This window comes from Poecilia latipinna, unplaced genomic scaffold, assembly GCF_001443285.1.
Source record: "Poecilia latipinna isolate Pla-1442-1.1 unplaced genomic scaffold, P_latipinna-1.0 Scaffold460, whole genome shotgun sequence".
NCBI classification, from domain to species: domain Eukaryota; kingdom Metazoa; phylum Chordata; class Actinopteri; order Cyprinodontiformes; family Poeciliidae; genus Poecilia; species Poecilia latipinna.
In genome coordinates, this window is record NW_015113076.1 from 159,403 (window position 1) to 173,668 (window position 14,266).

The 14,266-nt window shown below is 40.2% G+C and overlaps 1 protein-coding gene across 4 annotated transcripts in view; it reads left to right on the plus strand.

Moving 5' to 3' along the window:
- pcsk5b (proprotein convertase subtilisin/kexin type 5b) overlaps positions 1-14,266 on the plus strand; it is a 111,263-nt gene that overhangs the window by 42,629 nt on the left and 54,368 nt on the right. For all 4 annotated transcript variants that reach the window (XM_015039024.1, XM_015039023.1, XM_015039021.1 and 1 more), the window contains exons 6-11: positions 590-678; positions 1,540-1,712; positions 3,507-3,719; positions 5,496-5,596; positions 9,839-9,942; positions 12,245-12,362. In XM_015039024.1, coding sequence (XP_014894510.1) covers positions 590-678; positions 1,540-1,712; positions 3,507-3,719; positions 5,496-5,596; positions 9,839-9,942; positions 12,245-12,362 — 798 coding nt within the window. The remainder of the gene's footprint in view (positions 1-589; positions 679-1,539; positions 1,713-3,506; positions 3,720-5,495; positions 5,597-9,838; positions 9,943-12,244; positions 12,363-14,266) is intronic.

Consider the following 14,266-nt stretch of genomic DNA (forward strand, 5'->3'; position numbering starts at 1 on the left):
TCTCTGTAGGAGGTGTGTGTGTGTTTGTGTAGATCTGGAAAGCGGTGTTTTGGAAAAGGCAGCAGACACAAACACGCCATGTTTGTGTCATGGTCGCTGACCTGGCTCGATTGTCACTGCTGCAGTTACTCAGGGAATGTTACCCTCTCGCGCACGTGCCAAACTTATTACTTTTAGGAATTGCTTAAGCTGTCTTTGTCCTCTTGCGGTGCAGTGGAAGTATACAGCTTGGGCGCTGCACATAGAAAATGTCAAAACAAGGTCGCTGGATTTCTACATTTATAAAGAAGCGATTCTATTTTTTTTCTTTTTTTCTTTTTTGAAGATGTTCTGTACGTTTTCAGCCTGCATGTCTCTAAATTTACTCACGCCAGCTCTTTTTATTTACAACTCCTTCAACCATGTTCACATTTTAAAGGCCTGCATTTTTCCTCCATCTATTAATTTTTCTGTAAAATCTGCATGTTTACATTACATACTTAGTTCCTGCTGGTGTCTAAATTTACTTCTGTGAATTTGTACGGTTACATCAACTGAGAGTGTTTGAAATTGTGCAATGATAAGCTGTTTATTCCTGCTCTGTCCTCAGACATGGTACACGCTGTGCAGGTGAAGTCGCTGCAGCTGCAAACAACTCTCACTGCATTGTGGGTATTGCCTACAATGCCAGAATAGGAGGTCAGTAGTTCAGTATGTTTAACTCTTGATTTAAAAAAAAAAAACAAAAACGTTTTTTAAAGGTTTCAGTGTACTTTGTATGTTCTCTAATATGTTTTATAGTTTCTAAACATGTAGTGTACCCCCAAATTATGTGAAATAATTTTCAAGGCATTTTAAATGTTCTTCACATTTTTTATTAGTTTATTATGGTTCATAATAAATAAACTGGATTGATGTTATTCAGAGAACCCACCAGGCATGACAAACCTAAATGTTTTTAGATTTAATCCAGAGTTGATTTAACAAAATATATTGGAACTTTATTAAAGAGGTTTAAGAAAAAAGCTCTGTATCTAATAGTTGGAGCAAAACCACTATTTTAATGTTTTTTTTTTTTTGTGTCCATCTTCATTTGTACCGTCAGTAAATGCACAGGGCGTTCTGATTAGAAAATTGCAGAGTTGGTGAAATTTCCAGTTTAATTGTTCATGCCGATCAAATCATTACCTAGATTTCACATCGATTGGGGGTATGCAAATCTATAAGCAGTGTCACATCACAGGAATCATTCGGGGCAGTAAAAATTGACAAAAAGGTAAAAAGCCAGACGTGCCCTTCACAGACTAACAGAGACACTAAATTTTACAGGAGACTCCCCCTCAGTTTTTTTTTTTTTTCTTGTTTTTTCTCCTCCAGGCTTTGAAGGATTGTATTGCAGAAATGCAGTGCTTGTTAATTTCATATGTTTTCCTGAGGCAAAAGTGCAACACAGAAGTACTTGATAAGTTTGCTGGGTTTTGATTTATCACAGAATTACGAGAAATCTTTTTTTAAGTGGAAAAGACGAAGTGTTTGGTTTTGTTTCTGTTTGCACGCCAGGTGTCCGAATGCTGGACGGCGACGTCACGGACATGGTGGAGGCCAGGTCTCTGAGTCTCAACCCGCAGCACATCGATATTTACAGTGCCAGCTGGGGACCCGATGATGATGGGAAGACCGTGGATGGACCGGCGACTCTGGCCAGGCAGGCCTTTGAGAATGGCATCCGCATGGTGAGCGCATTTGGATTCACATTTAACATGCAGAAATATCCCATCATATTTAAATATGTAAACCACTAACCAGCCAAAAACTGAACATGAGCTAGAAGTGATATAAACACCTTTTTTTTTTTCCCCCTACCAGTATTTTCCTGATCAGAGAGAGATCTGTTATCATTTTCTACCTACAGTCCTCCTCCTGACATTTCAGTGCAATGCTTCTTTATTAGCATATTTTCATTTGCATATTCATCGGCTGCTTTTCACACCAACAGAGTGGCGCTTATTGAGTCACAGGGCGCAGAGTGTCTGAGTCGAGTGGGAAGCTGCCGCAGAGGTCAATGGGGGTGAAGTGATTTAATGGCATAAACATAAGCCTGCACATTCACGTCGTTTGCTTTAGTCGGCTCTCTATTAATGAAGAAGATGTCGTAGTAGTGAGGGACAAGAGTTAATGGTGTTTATCTGAATGTAGGGTGCAGACTGCATTATTACTGGCTACAACCGTAAGTCTGTGGAGAAAAAGAGAACGTGTAAAGGTGGAGGCTGTGAGGGGTTTACAGATGACAGAGCTGAGGGAGACGGCTGTCCGGCTGTGGGAGCCGGGCAGGTGGATCTGTCCCACTGTCCCCGTTCAGCTGGGTTAGTGAGGATGAGTGAAAGTGGCATGCTTGTTAGTGTGTCATGGACCTGAGAGGCACCCTGCAGAGACGGTTTACTCAGCGCCGAGGTGTTAGCAGTGTCACTGATGCCTGTGGTGAGAGCTACATCCTGTGATGTGCTGCTATATATATGATTCAATCAGATCTTAACTTGTCTGTGCCATGTTTATACAGCACTTAATCATTCTCCTGCCTCCCCTGCAGGCGTGTGCACATACATGCACACGCCTGCTTCACTATCCCCCATCCTTTTGGGTAATATCCCCTTTCCTTTGTTAACTGCTTATAAAAGTGCTCTCCATCACTTTCACCTGCCAGCCTTTAGTCCCGACTGATCCTCCTCTAGCTCACAGAGGGGCTTCATGCGCTTATCGCTGTCTGACAGAAGCCTTCTCTTGAAAAACTCCATCCTACCTTTTATTACCATGTATTAGTGTTTGTGAGTCTGTGTGTTAGTGTGTATGAGCAACTGGTGTGAATTTCAGTGCCAGTTTGTTTGTTGGACCCCCCCCCACCTACTCCTGGTTGATCCTGAGCGCTCTTTACAACCTCACTGTGTTAATTCAGACTGTATTAGTTTCCTTTCTTCTGTAATAAGTTTTGACTACATACACATATAGAATATGCTCATATATGTGGAAAAATTGGTATAAAATAATTTTATTTTTAACCAATTTCAGTGTTTTTAGAGTTTGACAGGCGAGCAAATGTCTGTCAGGACATTTTACTTGCATCCGTATCTATTTAATGGTGGACGTTGTAGTGATCTGTGACATTTGCATATTTTACAAATATACAAATTAGACACCATAGATAAAATGTTTTATACATGCATCAAATTACACCTGTGTTTGTCATGGTTACAACTTCTAAAGACGACAGTGCCATGCCTGACAGCAAATACTCTGAGGATGATGATGATTGTGAGAGCTTTGATCAACCGGACTTTGGGACCAAATGTAGAAAATTGGAGGGCCAATGTCATTCTGATGTCAGTGTTTACTTTGAGTAAAGTTTTACTGAACCTTACTACAATTCGAACTGTAATCTGATATAAGAATCCGCTGCTTATAACAGGGTTTCAGCTGCACAGACATTAATCTCAAGATGAAACAAGTAGAGCAACTGCTTCTCTTCCTTTCAGGGAAGGAAGGGCCGTGGCTCTGTATTTGTTTGGGCTTCAGGAAACGGCGGGCGCAGCAGAGACCACTGCTCCTGCGACGGCTACACCAACTCCATCTACACCATCTCCATCTCCAGCACGGCCGAGAGCGGACGAAAGCCCTGGTACCTGGAGGAGTGCTCGTCCACCCTGACCACCACGTACAGCAGCGGCGAGAACTACGACCGAAAGATCGTGAGTATCACACCGGCTTCGTGTTTGTTGGGTATGTTTGGGATTTTTTTTTTTTTTTTTAATTTGTGGAAACTGATCGTCATAACTTCAAGATGTACATGTTGAGCGCGCATCATCTGCAGTGAATCCTTTCTGTTATCTAATTAAAAGAAAAAGCAGGAAAAGAGCTGCTGCAGGTGTGCTCGACAGCCCAACGTCTGTCTACAAGCATGCCACATTCCTCGCTTCCTAACTCAGCCAGCTGGCTCCAGTTGGTCATAAAGCCTCTTCTTCTTAAGAAGACATTTATTTTCTTCATTGTGAGTGTGGTTAAAACACCACGACTTTGTCTGACAGCTTTCAACCACATCACTGGGATGAACTAAGATGTCTGACCATGAAGAACTGGCTTGTTCAGCATCTTCTTGCTACATTCCTGACACTGATATTACACACACGCACACACATGCACACAGTTTCTGCAAAGCTTTTGAAAAGTAGAAGCTTGTGTGTCATAACTTTTGGCCAGTCCACAGCAGATGGTAAGGTCCAGTTTGTGTTCAGATAATCCCTCAATATTTCCAGTCCAAACAGGCTCCATTTGATGAGAGCTCAGACTGGAAATGATCCAAGTTATTCTTGGCCAACTGCATGTCAAGCTGTTTAACGTATGCGCGCAATCAAAGTAAATATTACGGCTCTTTAATAACTTTTCTTACCTCATGCTGCTTAACACAATGTGCCTTTTGTTTCTTTCGTAATAAACTGACGTGCGAGTTTTTGTATGAAAGCTGGAATGTGTGTCTGAGTGATTTCAGGTGTGTTTAAATCTGGCTGATACTCATCTCTTTAGTCTGTCTCTTAGGCTGCGTTTACTCAGCAGGCAAATGTGACCCAAAACAGATTTTTTTCTGGCAGTCTGGGCGGCCCAATTCCAGTCTTTTCACACATACAAAAAAAAAAAAAAAAATCTTTATTCAAGTCTATTCAATAAAACTTAATTCATCCCTAGGGGAAATTAAGGTGCAGAGAGCAGCAGCAGCACATACAGAAACTGATGTATAACCACATAAAACAACATAAAACTAAATCGGAAACACAGGCAATAATTTTTAAGACGTCAGAAGTCTAAGCGGTCACGTCGACTTTCGTATCATCGACGTGACATTTGCGTCATAACTCTTCACCAGAAGAAGTCAGATGTGGTAAATCCAGACATAAACGATGGCTAAAACGTATAACAATTAAATTATGAAAGACGTTTGTTAGTGAAGTGCACCGCATCGCAATCAAGCCGCTCCTGGTCTGACTTCACATCCAAACAGACGTTTCTACAGAAGTTGCAGTCGGTGCTCCATTGCTATTAGCTATGCTCTCTTCTTCTTAGCGTCTTTCGTGTGATGATCTTGTAACAATGCTATCATCCCTAAGTAACTTTAATAGTGATCCATAAACGGCTCCATCCATTATTTCTTCCTTAAACTGTGCGCTCATATGACATCCATGTTCTTGCATGCGGTTTTTTTTTTTTTGGTTGTTGTGACACAGAGGTTTTATCTCAGTTGAATCGTTCGGTAATACGGACAACAACAAAAAGTAAAATTTGATTTCAGCAAAAAAAAAAAAAAAGAGTTGGAATTAAGTTAAGACCTGCTGTGTGAACGTAGCCTTTCCCTCCCTTTCTGCCTGTCGTCACTGCCGTCTTCCTCCACAGTTCTGTCATTTAATTATCCCCGTCTTAATTGTAGTCTGTGTTGCATCCATCTTTTTGAGTCTCTCCTGCTCCCTCATCCTCAGATCACAACAGACCTGAGACACCGATGCACAGACAGTCACACCGGGACATCAGCCTCGGCTCCCATGGCAGCTGCCATCATTGCTCTGGCCCTGGAAGCAAAGTAAGATCCACTTAACCTCATCCTCTCATCCCTTTGTCCCGCCGCTAACCTCTAATGCCCTCTTGTCCTCTTATCGCACCGATCTATAAGAGGAACACGTGAGACTTCAGACCGTCAACAATACAAACACACTTCGTCGCTTGGAGATGCAGGAGTCTTTGTACTGAATGTTTGAAAAAAAAAAAAAAGTTTAAAATTCACCTTGATTTTCTTGAGCAGAGTTTTCAATTGTTGTGTTTTGAAGTAAGGAACGTTCTTGCAGTACTGAAGTTTGCTGATGCTTTTCAGATGGTTTGTCATCATGCTCATTCAGTGGTTATCTACAGGGGCTTTATCAGGATTAAACTGACTATTGCCATGTATAGCTGCAGTGTGTGCAAACTGTAAGAAGACTTACTTGGGATTGTTCCCGACGGACCCTGGCGGTAAATTATGAATACATGCACTGGGATCCTGAGGCAGGTGGATGACTCATTAGCATTTTGATGGTTTGCTGCAGAAATTTAAACGATGAGGCGCTTTGCTTTATGCCTTTGCCTTTAACTCTGATCATTACCTCAACAATCTTTTAAAAAAAGAAAACTTAATTCTGACAAAGCAAAATATTTAACTTCAGTTTATCTGTATACCGTAAACTGTTCTTTTTTTTCTTTAGATTTAGTTTTCAGATTTTCTTAATCAAAGTGAGACCAAAACCTAGAAAAAATAATTTATTAAAAGGGAGTCATTTTTTGATCTGTTTCAGTGTTTTGCCATAATCCCCTCTTGATCCTCCGTGACCTTTCTCTTTTGCTCAACAGCTCCATGCCACCAGGTTCTTCCTTTAATCTTTTAAATCCGTTCTGGGTATCGATATTGTAATAAATTCATGAATTGGCAACAGTGCAGCGCAGGTGCAGAGACTGTGAATTAGGCCCATCATCACATGTTGAGCAGCTCGGATAACTGAGGTCACGTCGATTAACCTGGATAATCCGATCCAAATCCTCCCAACAGAAAATATTCTCGGTTTCCAGGCAGTGCCGGGACCGTAAGCCCGTTTTCTCAACAAGATTATCACACACGGTTTCTTCCCTGCTTGCTTTCTGCTTTTCTGTGGCTCCATCACAGCAACAATGCTCTTTGTTAGTCCTCCGACGGGAACCGACTTCTTTTTGAACTGACTTTCACGCTGTTGGCTCGGTTGGGTTTTCAAGCAGCCATACGTATGGACATGCAAAACCCACTAACCGCCATGCTGAGAAAAATAATTTACTTCTTTTCGGATTTCTTCTATTTTTGCTTTTTTTTTTTTTTTGGCCATACTTTAATGTTTCAGATCAGTAAAAAAAAAACAAAAAAAGGTTTAATGTTTTAAAAAAAGACAGTTTTCAAATGATGATTTATTTTAATGAGGGGAATAAACTGTCCAACCAAAATGGCTGTGTGAAAATCCAACCTTTGAGTCAAACAAATGCCACCAAATCTTTGGGAAAACTGGACGTTTTATCGTCAACAGGACCTAAATCAAGACTAGACTTTTGCCGACGACTAGCCAAGAGATAAATTTGATGGTGTGCAGATCATGTTGCTGCATAATTTTTGGTTGAGGGGAAAATTCATGGTTGCAACAGTTACATCTGGTGCCTTAGGTCTTAAAGCAGAAGAGCAGGCCCAGATCATCACGCTGCCACAACCATGTTTGACTATTGGTGTGATTCTTTGATTTTCTAATTCTGAGAAAAATTTGAAGTCCATTTCTGCCCAATCTCTGTGCAGCTCCTTAGATGTCGTTCTGGCTTGTTTTTCGTTGATGCATTCTTCAGCTAATTTCTGTCTGTAGATAATGACTCTCACTGTGGTTGTCTGAAGTATTGAAGCGGTAAAAACAAAGCTCTGTAACTGTTTCCCGACTAATAGATGGTAATGGCTTTCTTTCTAATTTGTTTGTGAACGTCTTTAGATTGATGCGTCACTTTATCTTTTAGCCTTCTTCTTGTTGTCGGATATGTTATAATCAAATGATTTCTGTATTCTACCAGTCAGAAGAGCAAAAACAGGAATTCTGCAATACTTTATTTAAGGGACTGTAAACTGATAAAGTCCACACTAATTTGATTCAGAGTTCATCGTTTTGGAAGTTGATGACAAAGCAAATTATTATGACAAATTATTACCCTCTACCGACTACACTCTGTTGGCAAAGTATTTTCTGTTTCTATGAAAGTGGACTGAAATGGTAAAACACTTCAAACCAACCCCGTACAGTTTCTTCCCTCCCGGTTTGTTGACATTTTGTTTGTGCAGGACCTAGCACAATAAATTTTGCCGAAACATTCCTTCCTTTATGTGACATAAAAATGCTCAAGTGATCAGGAAACATGAAAAGGAAGGAACAATATATCAGATAAACCTCACACTGGAGAGTGGGGGCTTCAAGAGGACAGAACGGAAAAAGATGGATGAAACCTGAACCTGGTTTTCCTCTTTTCTCTGTGAAAAAAAAAAACAAATTCACTACAGTTTGACTGGTGTCCCTCTGTAAATAGACTATAGAGAGGTGAAAGTTTGAATGTCTATTTCCTTCTCTTTTCCCTTTTTCCTCAAAATTCCTTGTTTTCCAGCTTTATTTCCATCCATAATTGCAGTTCAGAGAAGAAGAGGAAAAACGTATATCAGGCTTCTTATTTGCTGCAGATTCCTGCTGTCTGTGAGCTCCTCCATTAATTAGTTTTGGCTTGTTTATGGGAAGGCGGTCATGGCCTAGATAGCAATGCCAAAGTCACTTTTAATTAATGACCATAAAACTTTAATGGAACCATAATTACGCAGTGGCAGCTTAGCCTATTAATATTGATCCGAACATTAATTATTCTGACTTCTTTCAGGACTTATCTGCGCTTCCACCCTTTATTTATTTTGCTCTTGACATTTTATTTCCCGCCAGTTGTTCTAGATGTTGAATATTCTCGTGGATTTAATAAGAGTGGGCTCCTTGATAGCACCGGTCAGAGATTGATTCATTCAGAGCACTACTATGCTGTGTGTTTTCTTTAAGCAGCAGTCTGTTTTGCTTTACGGAGATTTGATCCAGATATTTTCATAGATGTTTGTTTTCATAGGAAAAGTCTACCTCTTTTTAACAAACCAGATTTTACCTTGGATTTTCCATGTGTTGGGTTGATTCTCAGCTTTAAACAGCTAATCCTTCCCTTATGGAAGAATTCAAGGTTGACTGGTGTTTCTTTAGTTTCGCAAAAAAGCCCCAAATTGTCTGAATTTCACAGAATAACAAGCACATGTAAACACCTCTCTGGAAACATGTGCAGCAGTTAAATGTCTGACGTTCAGACTCTCCGCAGATGTTCGGGATTTTAAGCATACCTGCTCTTATGTAAGCGTCTTAGCAGGAAGTCGATTGCTGTTCTTCGTCTCTCTCTTTCGCCCGTGTTGTATCAGAGAACATTTTTAGCTTCTAAAACCCCAACCTATGGAGAACATGCACGATATCTGACAGTTTCTTCAAACGTTTGGGATTACTGGCGAAGTCTGGAGGCCTCAGATGGCGAGGCAGTGACACGAGGGAGGGAGCAGAGCATCTGGCAAACATATGAGATCGAAGGGAATCCCATGAAAGTTGGTGACCCACTTCTTCCTGTTTCTTTTGCCTTTAATCTCCTGTTTGGGGCATCAAAGGACTTCAGACACATGGCTGCTATCTTGTAATAGCTCTCACGTGAGATCTAAAAAAGGAAAACTAAGGCATACGTCAACAGGCAGCTCTTCATCTGTGCCCTCTGTAATTTGCTCTCTAATCTAATCTACCGTACACAGTATATGACTGGTTTCTTTACCTTATGCTTTCATATTGCAACCTCTTGTTCTTCTTTGTGATTTACCTTTAAACCCTTTCATCTTGCATCTTTACGTTCCTCTTTCATCCAGCCATCTGCCCTCTGCACTGTTGTTTAAATTTACTCTGATGACAAAGATAAGTCTGTGTACATTAATGACCATCCTGGCCTTCTAAGTCCTTTGGTTGATCTTCTTTTTACTCTAATCTGTTGACATTGCAATGAATTATTCATCATGTTTTTCTGGTGGATAATTAACCCTGCATAAGATTATTTATGTATTCATATTTTAATGATTGCTTCTTACAACACATCTTTTGTCTTCTAATGATCTCTCTTTATTGCATTATATGTGACGTTATGTATTATACTTTCTGATTAACCAGTGTTTATGCTTTTCCTACATTAGTCCTTCTCTAACATGGAGAGATGTTCAGCACATCATCGTGAAAACCTCGAGAGCTGGACATCTCAGCGCTTCCGACTGGAAGACCAATGCCGCTGGTTACAACGGTAAACATTCTCACAGACACAAACACAATAAAATCACAAAATCAAAGTTGCTGCTCAGACTGCAAAATTGTTCAAAAAACATCTCTCAAGAGTTTTCACTCCAAAAATCTATAAGGAGGCTGATTATGCTCAAATAAAGCGAGTTCAAGAACATTCTTACCTATCCGAGACGAGATCAATGGACGAGATTACTTTAGGAGCAAAATGTCCTAAAGAAAGCCAAAGACAGATAACTCCTAAATTGCCAATGTTGGTGTTAATGAGTCGACCTTCGAGAGGACGGTGAACTAAAGTGTGGGCATGGCCGAGCTGCGAAATGAAGACTTGATCCATCAGGAGGAAATCTGCTGTCTGCTGTTTGATAAAGGTCACATTGTCTGGCCAGCAGACGGCTGGCAAAATGTGTTGATGGATAAACAATAAAATGGAGCATTTTGGTTTGATTAAATGTATTTACTTGTATAACTTTAAATGCACAACAAATGTCACCTTAAGGCACTTTACAGGAAAATACAAGGCAAAAATTCAACCGTAAAAATGATATGCATTCCACTTTGATGCTGCTTATAATTCGGTTACAAAGGCCAATTGGGAAAAAGTCGGCCTAATTAAAGGGATGTATTATATAAATGTAACTTTTTTGACCTTTACATTGTATTATATATTATTCCCTCTTTATAAACACATCTGGGTTGTTGCCTTGATTCTTTCTTGCATTTTTGAGAAATCCCTTAATCTCCTGTGGCAGCCATCCAGAGGTGCCTCGACGTTTTCTCTCTTAAAGAGACAGAGGCCCAATTTCACGGCGTTGAATTGCAATGTCAAGCTTCTCTTAAGTCATGTTTGATATATACGGTGTTTTAATAACAATTGAAGGCATCATAGTTGCTTGATTGTGCTATAAAATGATACTATATGCCTGGAAAACATGTCATATTGCCTTTTTAAACCAAATGATTACATGAAGTTTGACTTTCTGTCATCCTTTCTCCTGCGGAAGCATGTGGTGACAGTGGACAGTTTAATAGCACTGAGAAAGAGGTTTGCTGTAAAGAACATAAGCACTGTCCCATATGTGTGACAGGGTCTGGGGTGGTGTTATAATCTGCACCTGTTTTGATTGTGTGAGGTATCCGCATTGCAGTTCTAGACGACTCTTAATCCATGATGCCGTAAAATAAGTCTTGCACTAAAAACAACACCTAAAAGAGATGAGCAGAAAAATAAAACTGTGAGTTGGATTTAAAGATGCACTGAAAGGATGTGAAATAATGTCGGTAAGTACAAGCTGCGAAACCTTTGAACGTCCTGGAAAGGAAGGTTTTCATCTTTCCCAGAACTGATTCTCCGTAGTAAGATAAAATCAGCAGCAGTTTGCAACACCGCATAAACAAAACTAGACAATCATATATTATCGCTCATCATTTATCATAGGTTTTATTGTCATTTTCTTTAATCACCTCACCAGTTTGGACACATAACTTATTTTTGCCACAGATTTTCTTTAGTGAGATAAAAGGCCTTGAGCAATTTCTCCAAAGGTTCAGTTCTTGCTTGCTAAGTGGTGTGCCGCCAGCTGCCATCTGTCAGGGTCCATGTGGTGGGTGCTGTTTTGTAACTTTCAGTGCATGATTAACGCGTACCTGAATGTGTGTGTGTGTGTGTGTGTGTGTGTGTGTGTGTGCGTGTGTGTGTGAGAGAGAGAGAGAGAGAGGAAGAGTATGAAAGTGTGTGTATGTTGGAGAGAAACCAGGAGAGTGGGAACTAAGGGTCAGCCAGGCAGCAGACTCGCTGCCTGGAGACTTTCCAAGTGATAGAAGGGGAGGTAAATGTATGAAAGAAATTCACACTGCATTATATGTAGCAATCAGTTGAGTAGTTAGATTTTTTTTATATGTTAGTAATATTCTATGACTCATCTAATATTTATATCAGAAAATCTGCAGGGAATCGGTTTAAACAAAAACTTTCCATGTACATTTGTGTTACGTAATATACTGGAATAAAAAATAGCTGCACAACATATGGAATCACAGTCATCATCACTTTATTAATGTGCAGCATTTGGCAGGCGACATGCATTAATGCATTAATGCCCTGCGTGCAAATAGCATATTTGACCAGACACATGGATTTTACTGAAACCAATACTGAGAAATACTAACGCTCAAAGAAAATGGCGTGTGGGGGTAAAGAGAAAAGAGAGGGGAATGATTTCATCCTTGCAGTCACATGTTTTCCTTATGTTGTGTGTTTGTCTGCATACAGGCTAAAACCACTAAAACTTTCCTTGTTCCTGCAGTCAGCCACCTGTACGGCTTTGGCCTGATGGATGCTGAGGCGATGGTGAAGGAGGCAGAGCAATGGAAGCAGGTCCCCGCCCAACACGTCTGCGTGGAGACCGCCGACAGACAAATCAGGTGCAGCATAATCACAATCAGATGGCGCACAGCCTAATTAAATAAGTCAATAAACAACGAGGAGAAAAGAGCATTAGTGAAGACTAACATTTTGACCGGCAGGCCTTCATAGTTTGTAAGCTGTTTACAGTTTTCACTACAAAATCACTGGATTATTAGATGTTATGAACATGCTCGACGTGGTTTCCTGTCAAAAAGATGTTCAGTCCAATTCAAATTAAATTCAAAAATGCTTCATTGATCCCAAATGGAAAATAAATAAATAGGTTGTGGTTGAGAAAGCATTTGCCCACTGATTTATTTATTTTATTGTCGCACTTAAAATTTTCAGCTCAATTTTCAAAAACACTGACAATCAAAGTTAGCCTGAGTAAATAAAATGCATTTTTTTCTAATGATTCCATTGGTTAAGTGAAAAAGGTCCCTTTAGCTAAATCATGATGATCTTACGACATTGTTGGCTAAAACAACTCAACAGGCCTCAATCAAAATTATTCAAGATCAGATGAAATCAGTGACACTTTGGCTGGTCTTGAAGAGTCGTATGTAAACTAAGTTCATTTTGTTTGGATCCTAGTAAGGATGATTTGGAGGAAATAGTGTGTGGAGAAAGCAGAGAAAAGCGACATGTTTTTGGAAGATGCGTCCCATTACACCTGGCAGAGCAAAACTAACAGCATTCAAGAGGCTAAACATCATACCAATAAACATGGTGGTGGTAGTATTATAATACGGGCTGCTTTGTTGCATCAGAACATCGACGTCTTGCTGCACATACTGAATGCTGCTCTCTAGCCATCAGTTTGTTCAAGTTCCAGCACATCTGAGTTATTCATCAACACAGTGACTTAAAACACAGCAGCAAGTTTTTTTTATCTGAAAAGATAAAAAAAAAAAACAGTAAAGATTTTAGAGTGGCTTAGTCATAGTATGGATTTAAATCTCATTGCAGTACGACCTTATACGGGTTGTTCATTTTTAGAAACTCCCCACTGTTGCTGAACTAAAGCAGTTCTTCCACAAACAGCGGGCCAAAGTTCCTCCACAGTGATGTCAAAGACTCATTACCACTTATCACAAACACTTGACAACAGTTGCTGGTGCCTGGAGGGAAACTGCTTGTTACTGGAGTTAGAGGGCAGTGGCCTTTTTTCACCCAGCATGATGTTGGTTTTAATAGCTTCTCTTCATTAATAAATGAAATCATCATTTTAAAACAACTTTTTGTATTTACTCATTAAATTTGGACTTAAAAGGCCAGATGGGCTGCAGGTGTAGTTAGTGTACTTTTATGCTGCATTGGGTCATAGTGTAAGAAATGTTCCACATTTGTGTGTGTTGCAACTTTTATCCATAGTGGGTCAATTATTCGGGATGCACAATATATCAGCATCACTGTGATTATTTTCATGATACTAATAACTAGCGTTTATTTAGTGTGTGCGCTTTGGGAGGGAAGGTGGTTGGCCTTGTGACATCGATGTCAGCAGTATGGTAGATTTTTCATGATGTTGAAAGGGAAAATGTAAGTAATGTTGGTAAACATCGGTTATCAGCTGCATCAGCATCAATATCTGCCCAGATTTTAATATCTGTGCATCCCTATCGAGTATGGTTGCTGTGTAAAAGGGAACTGGTTTGTGCCTCGCTCAGGAGCCCCCCTTTCACCCCCTCTCTCCGTCTGCTCCATTCTCTCTCTCTCTCTCTCAGCTGTAACGTCTTTCCTCATTTTTTTCTGTCTCCAGTGTTTTGCACCGGCATGTGTTTTAGAGTACGGTTGTGCAAGCTGTACCTTGATAGGGGCCAAGCATTAGTTCTGGCAGGGTGGTTCTCACATAAGACCTTTACTATGCGCACACACTCTTACTCAGAGAGAGCCAGGACTTCACAGCTTGTTATTCTTG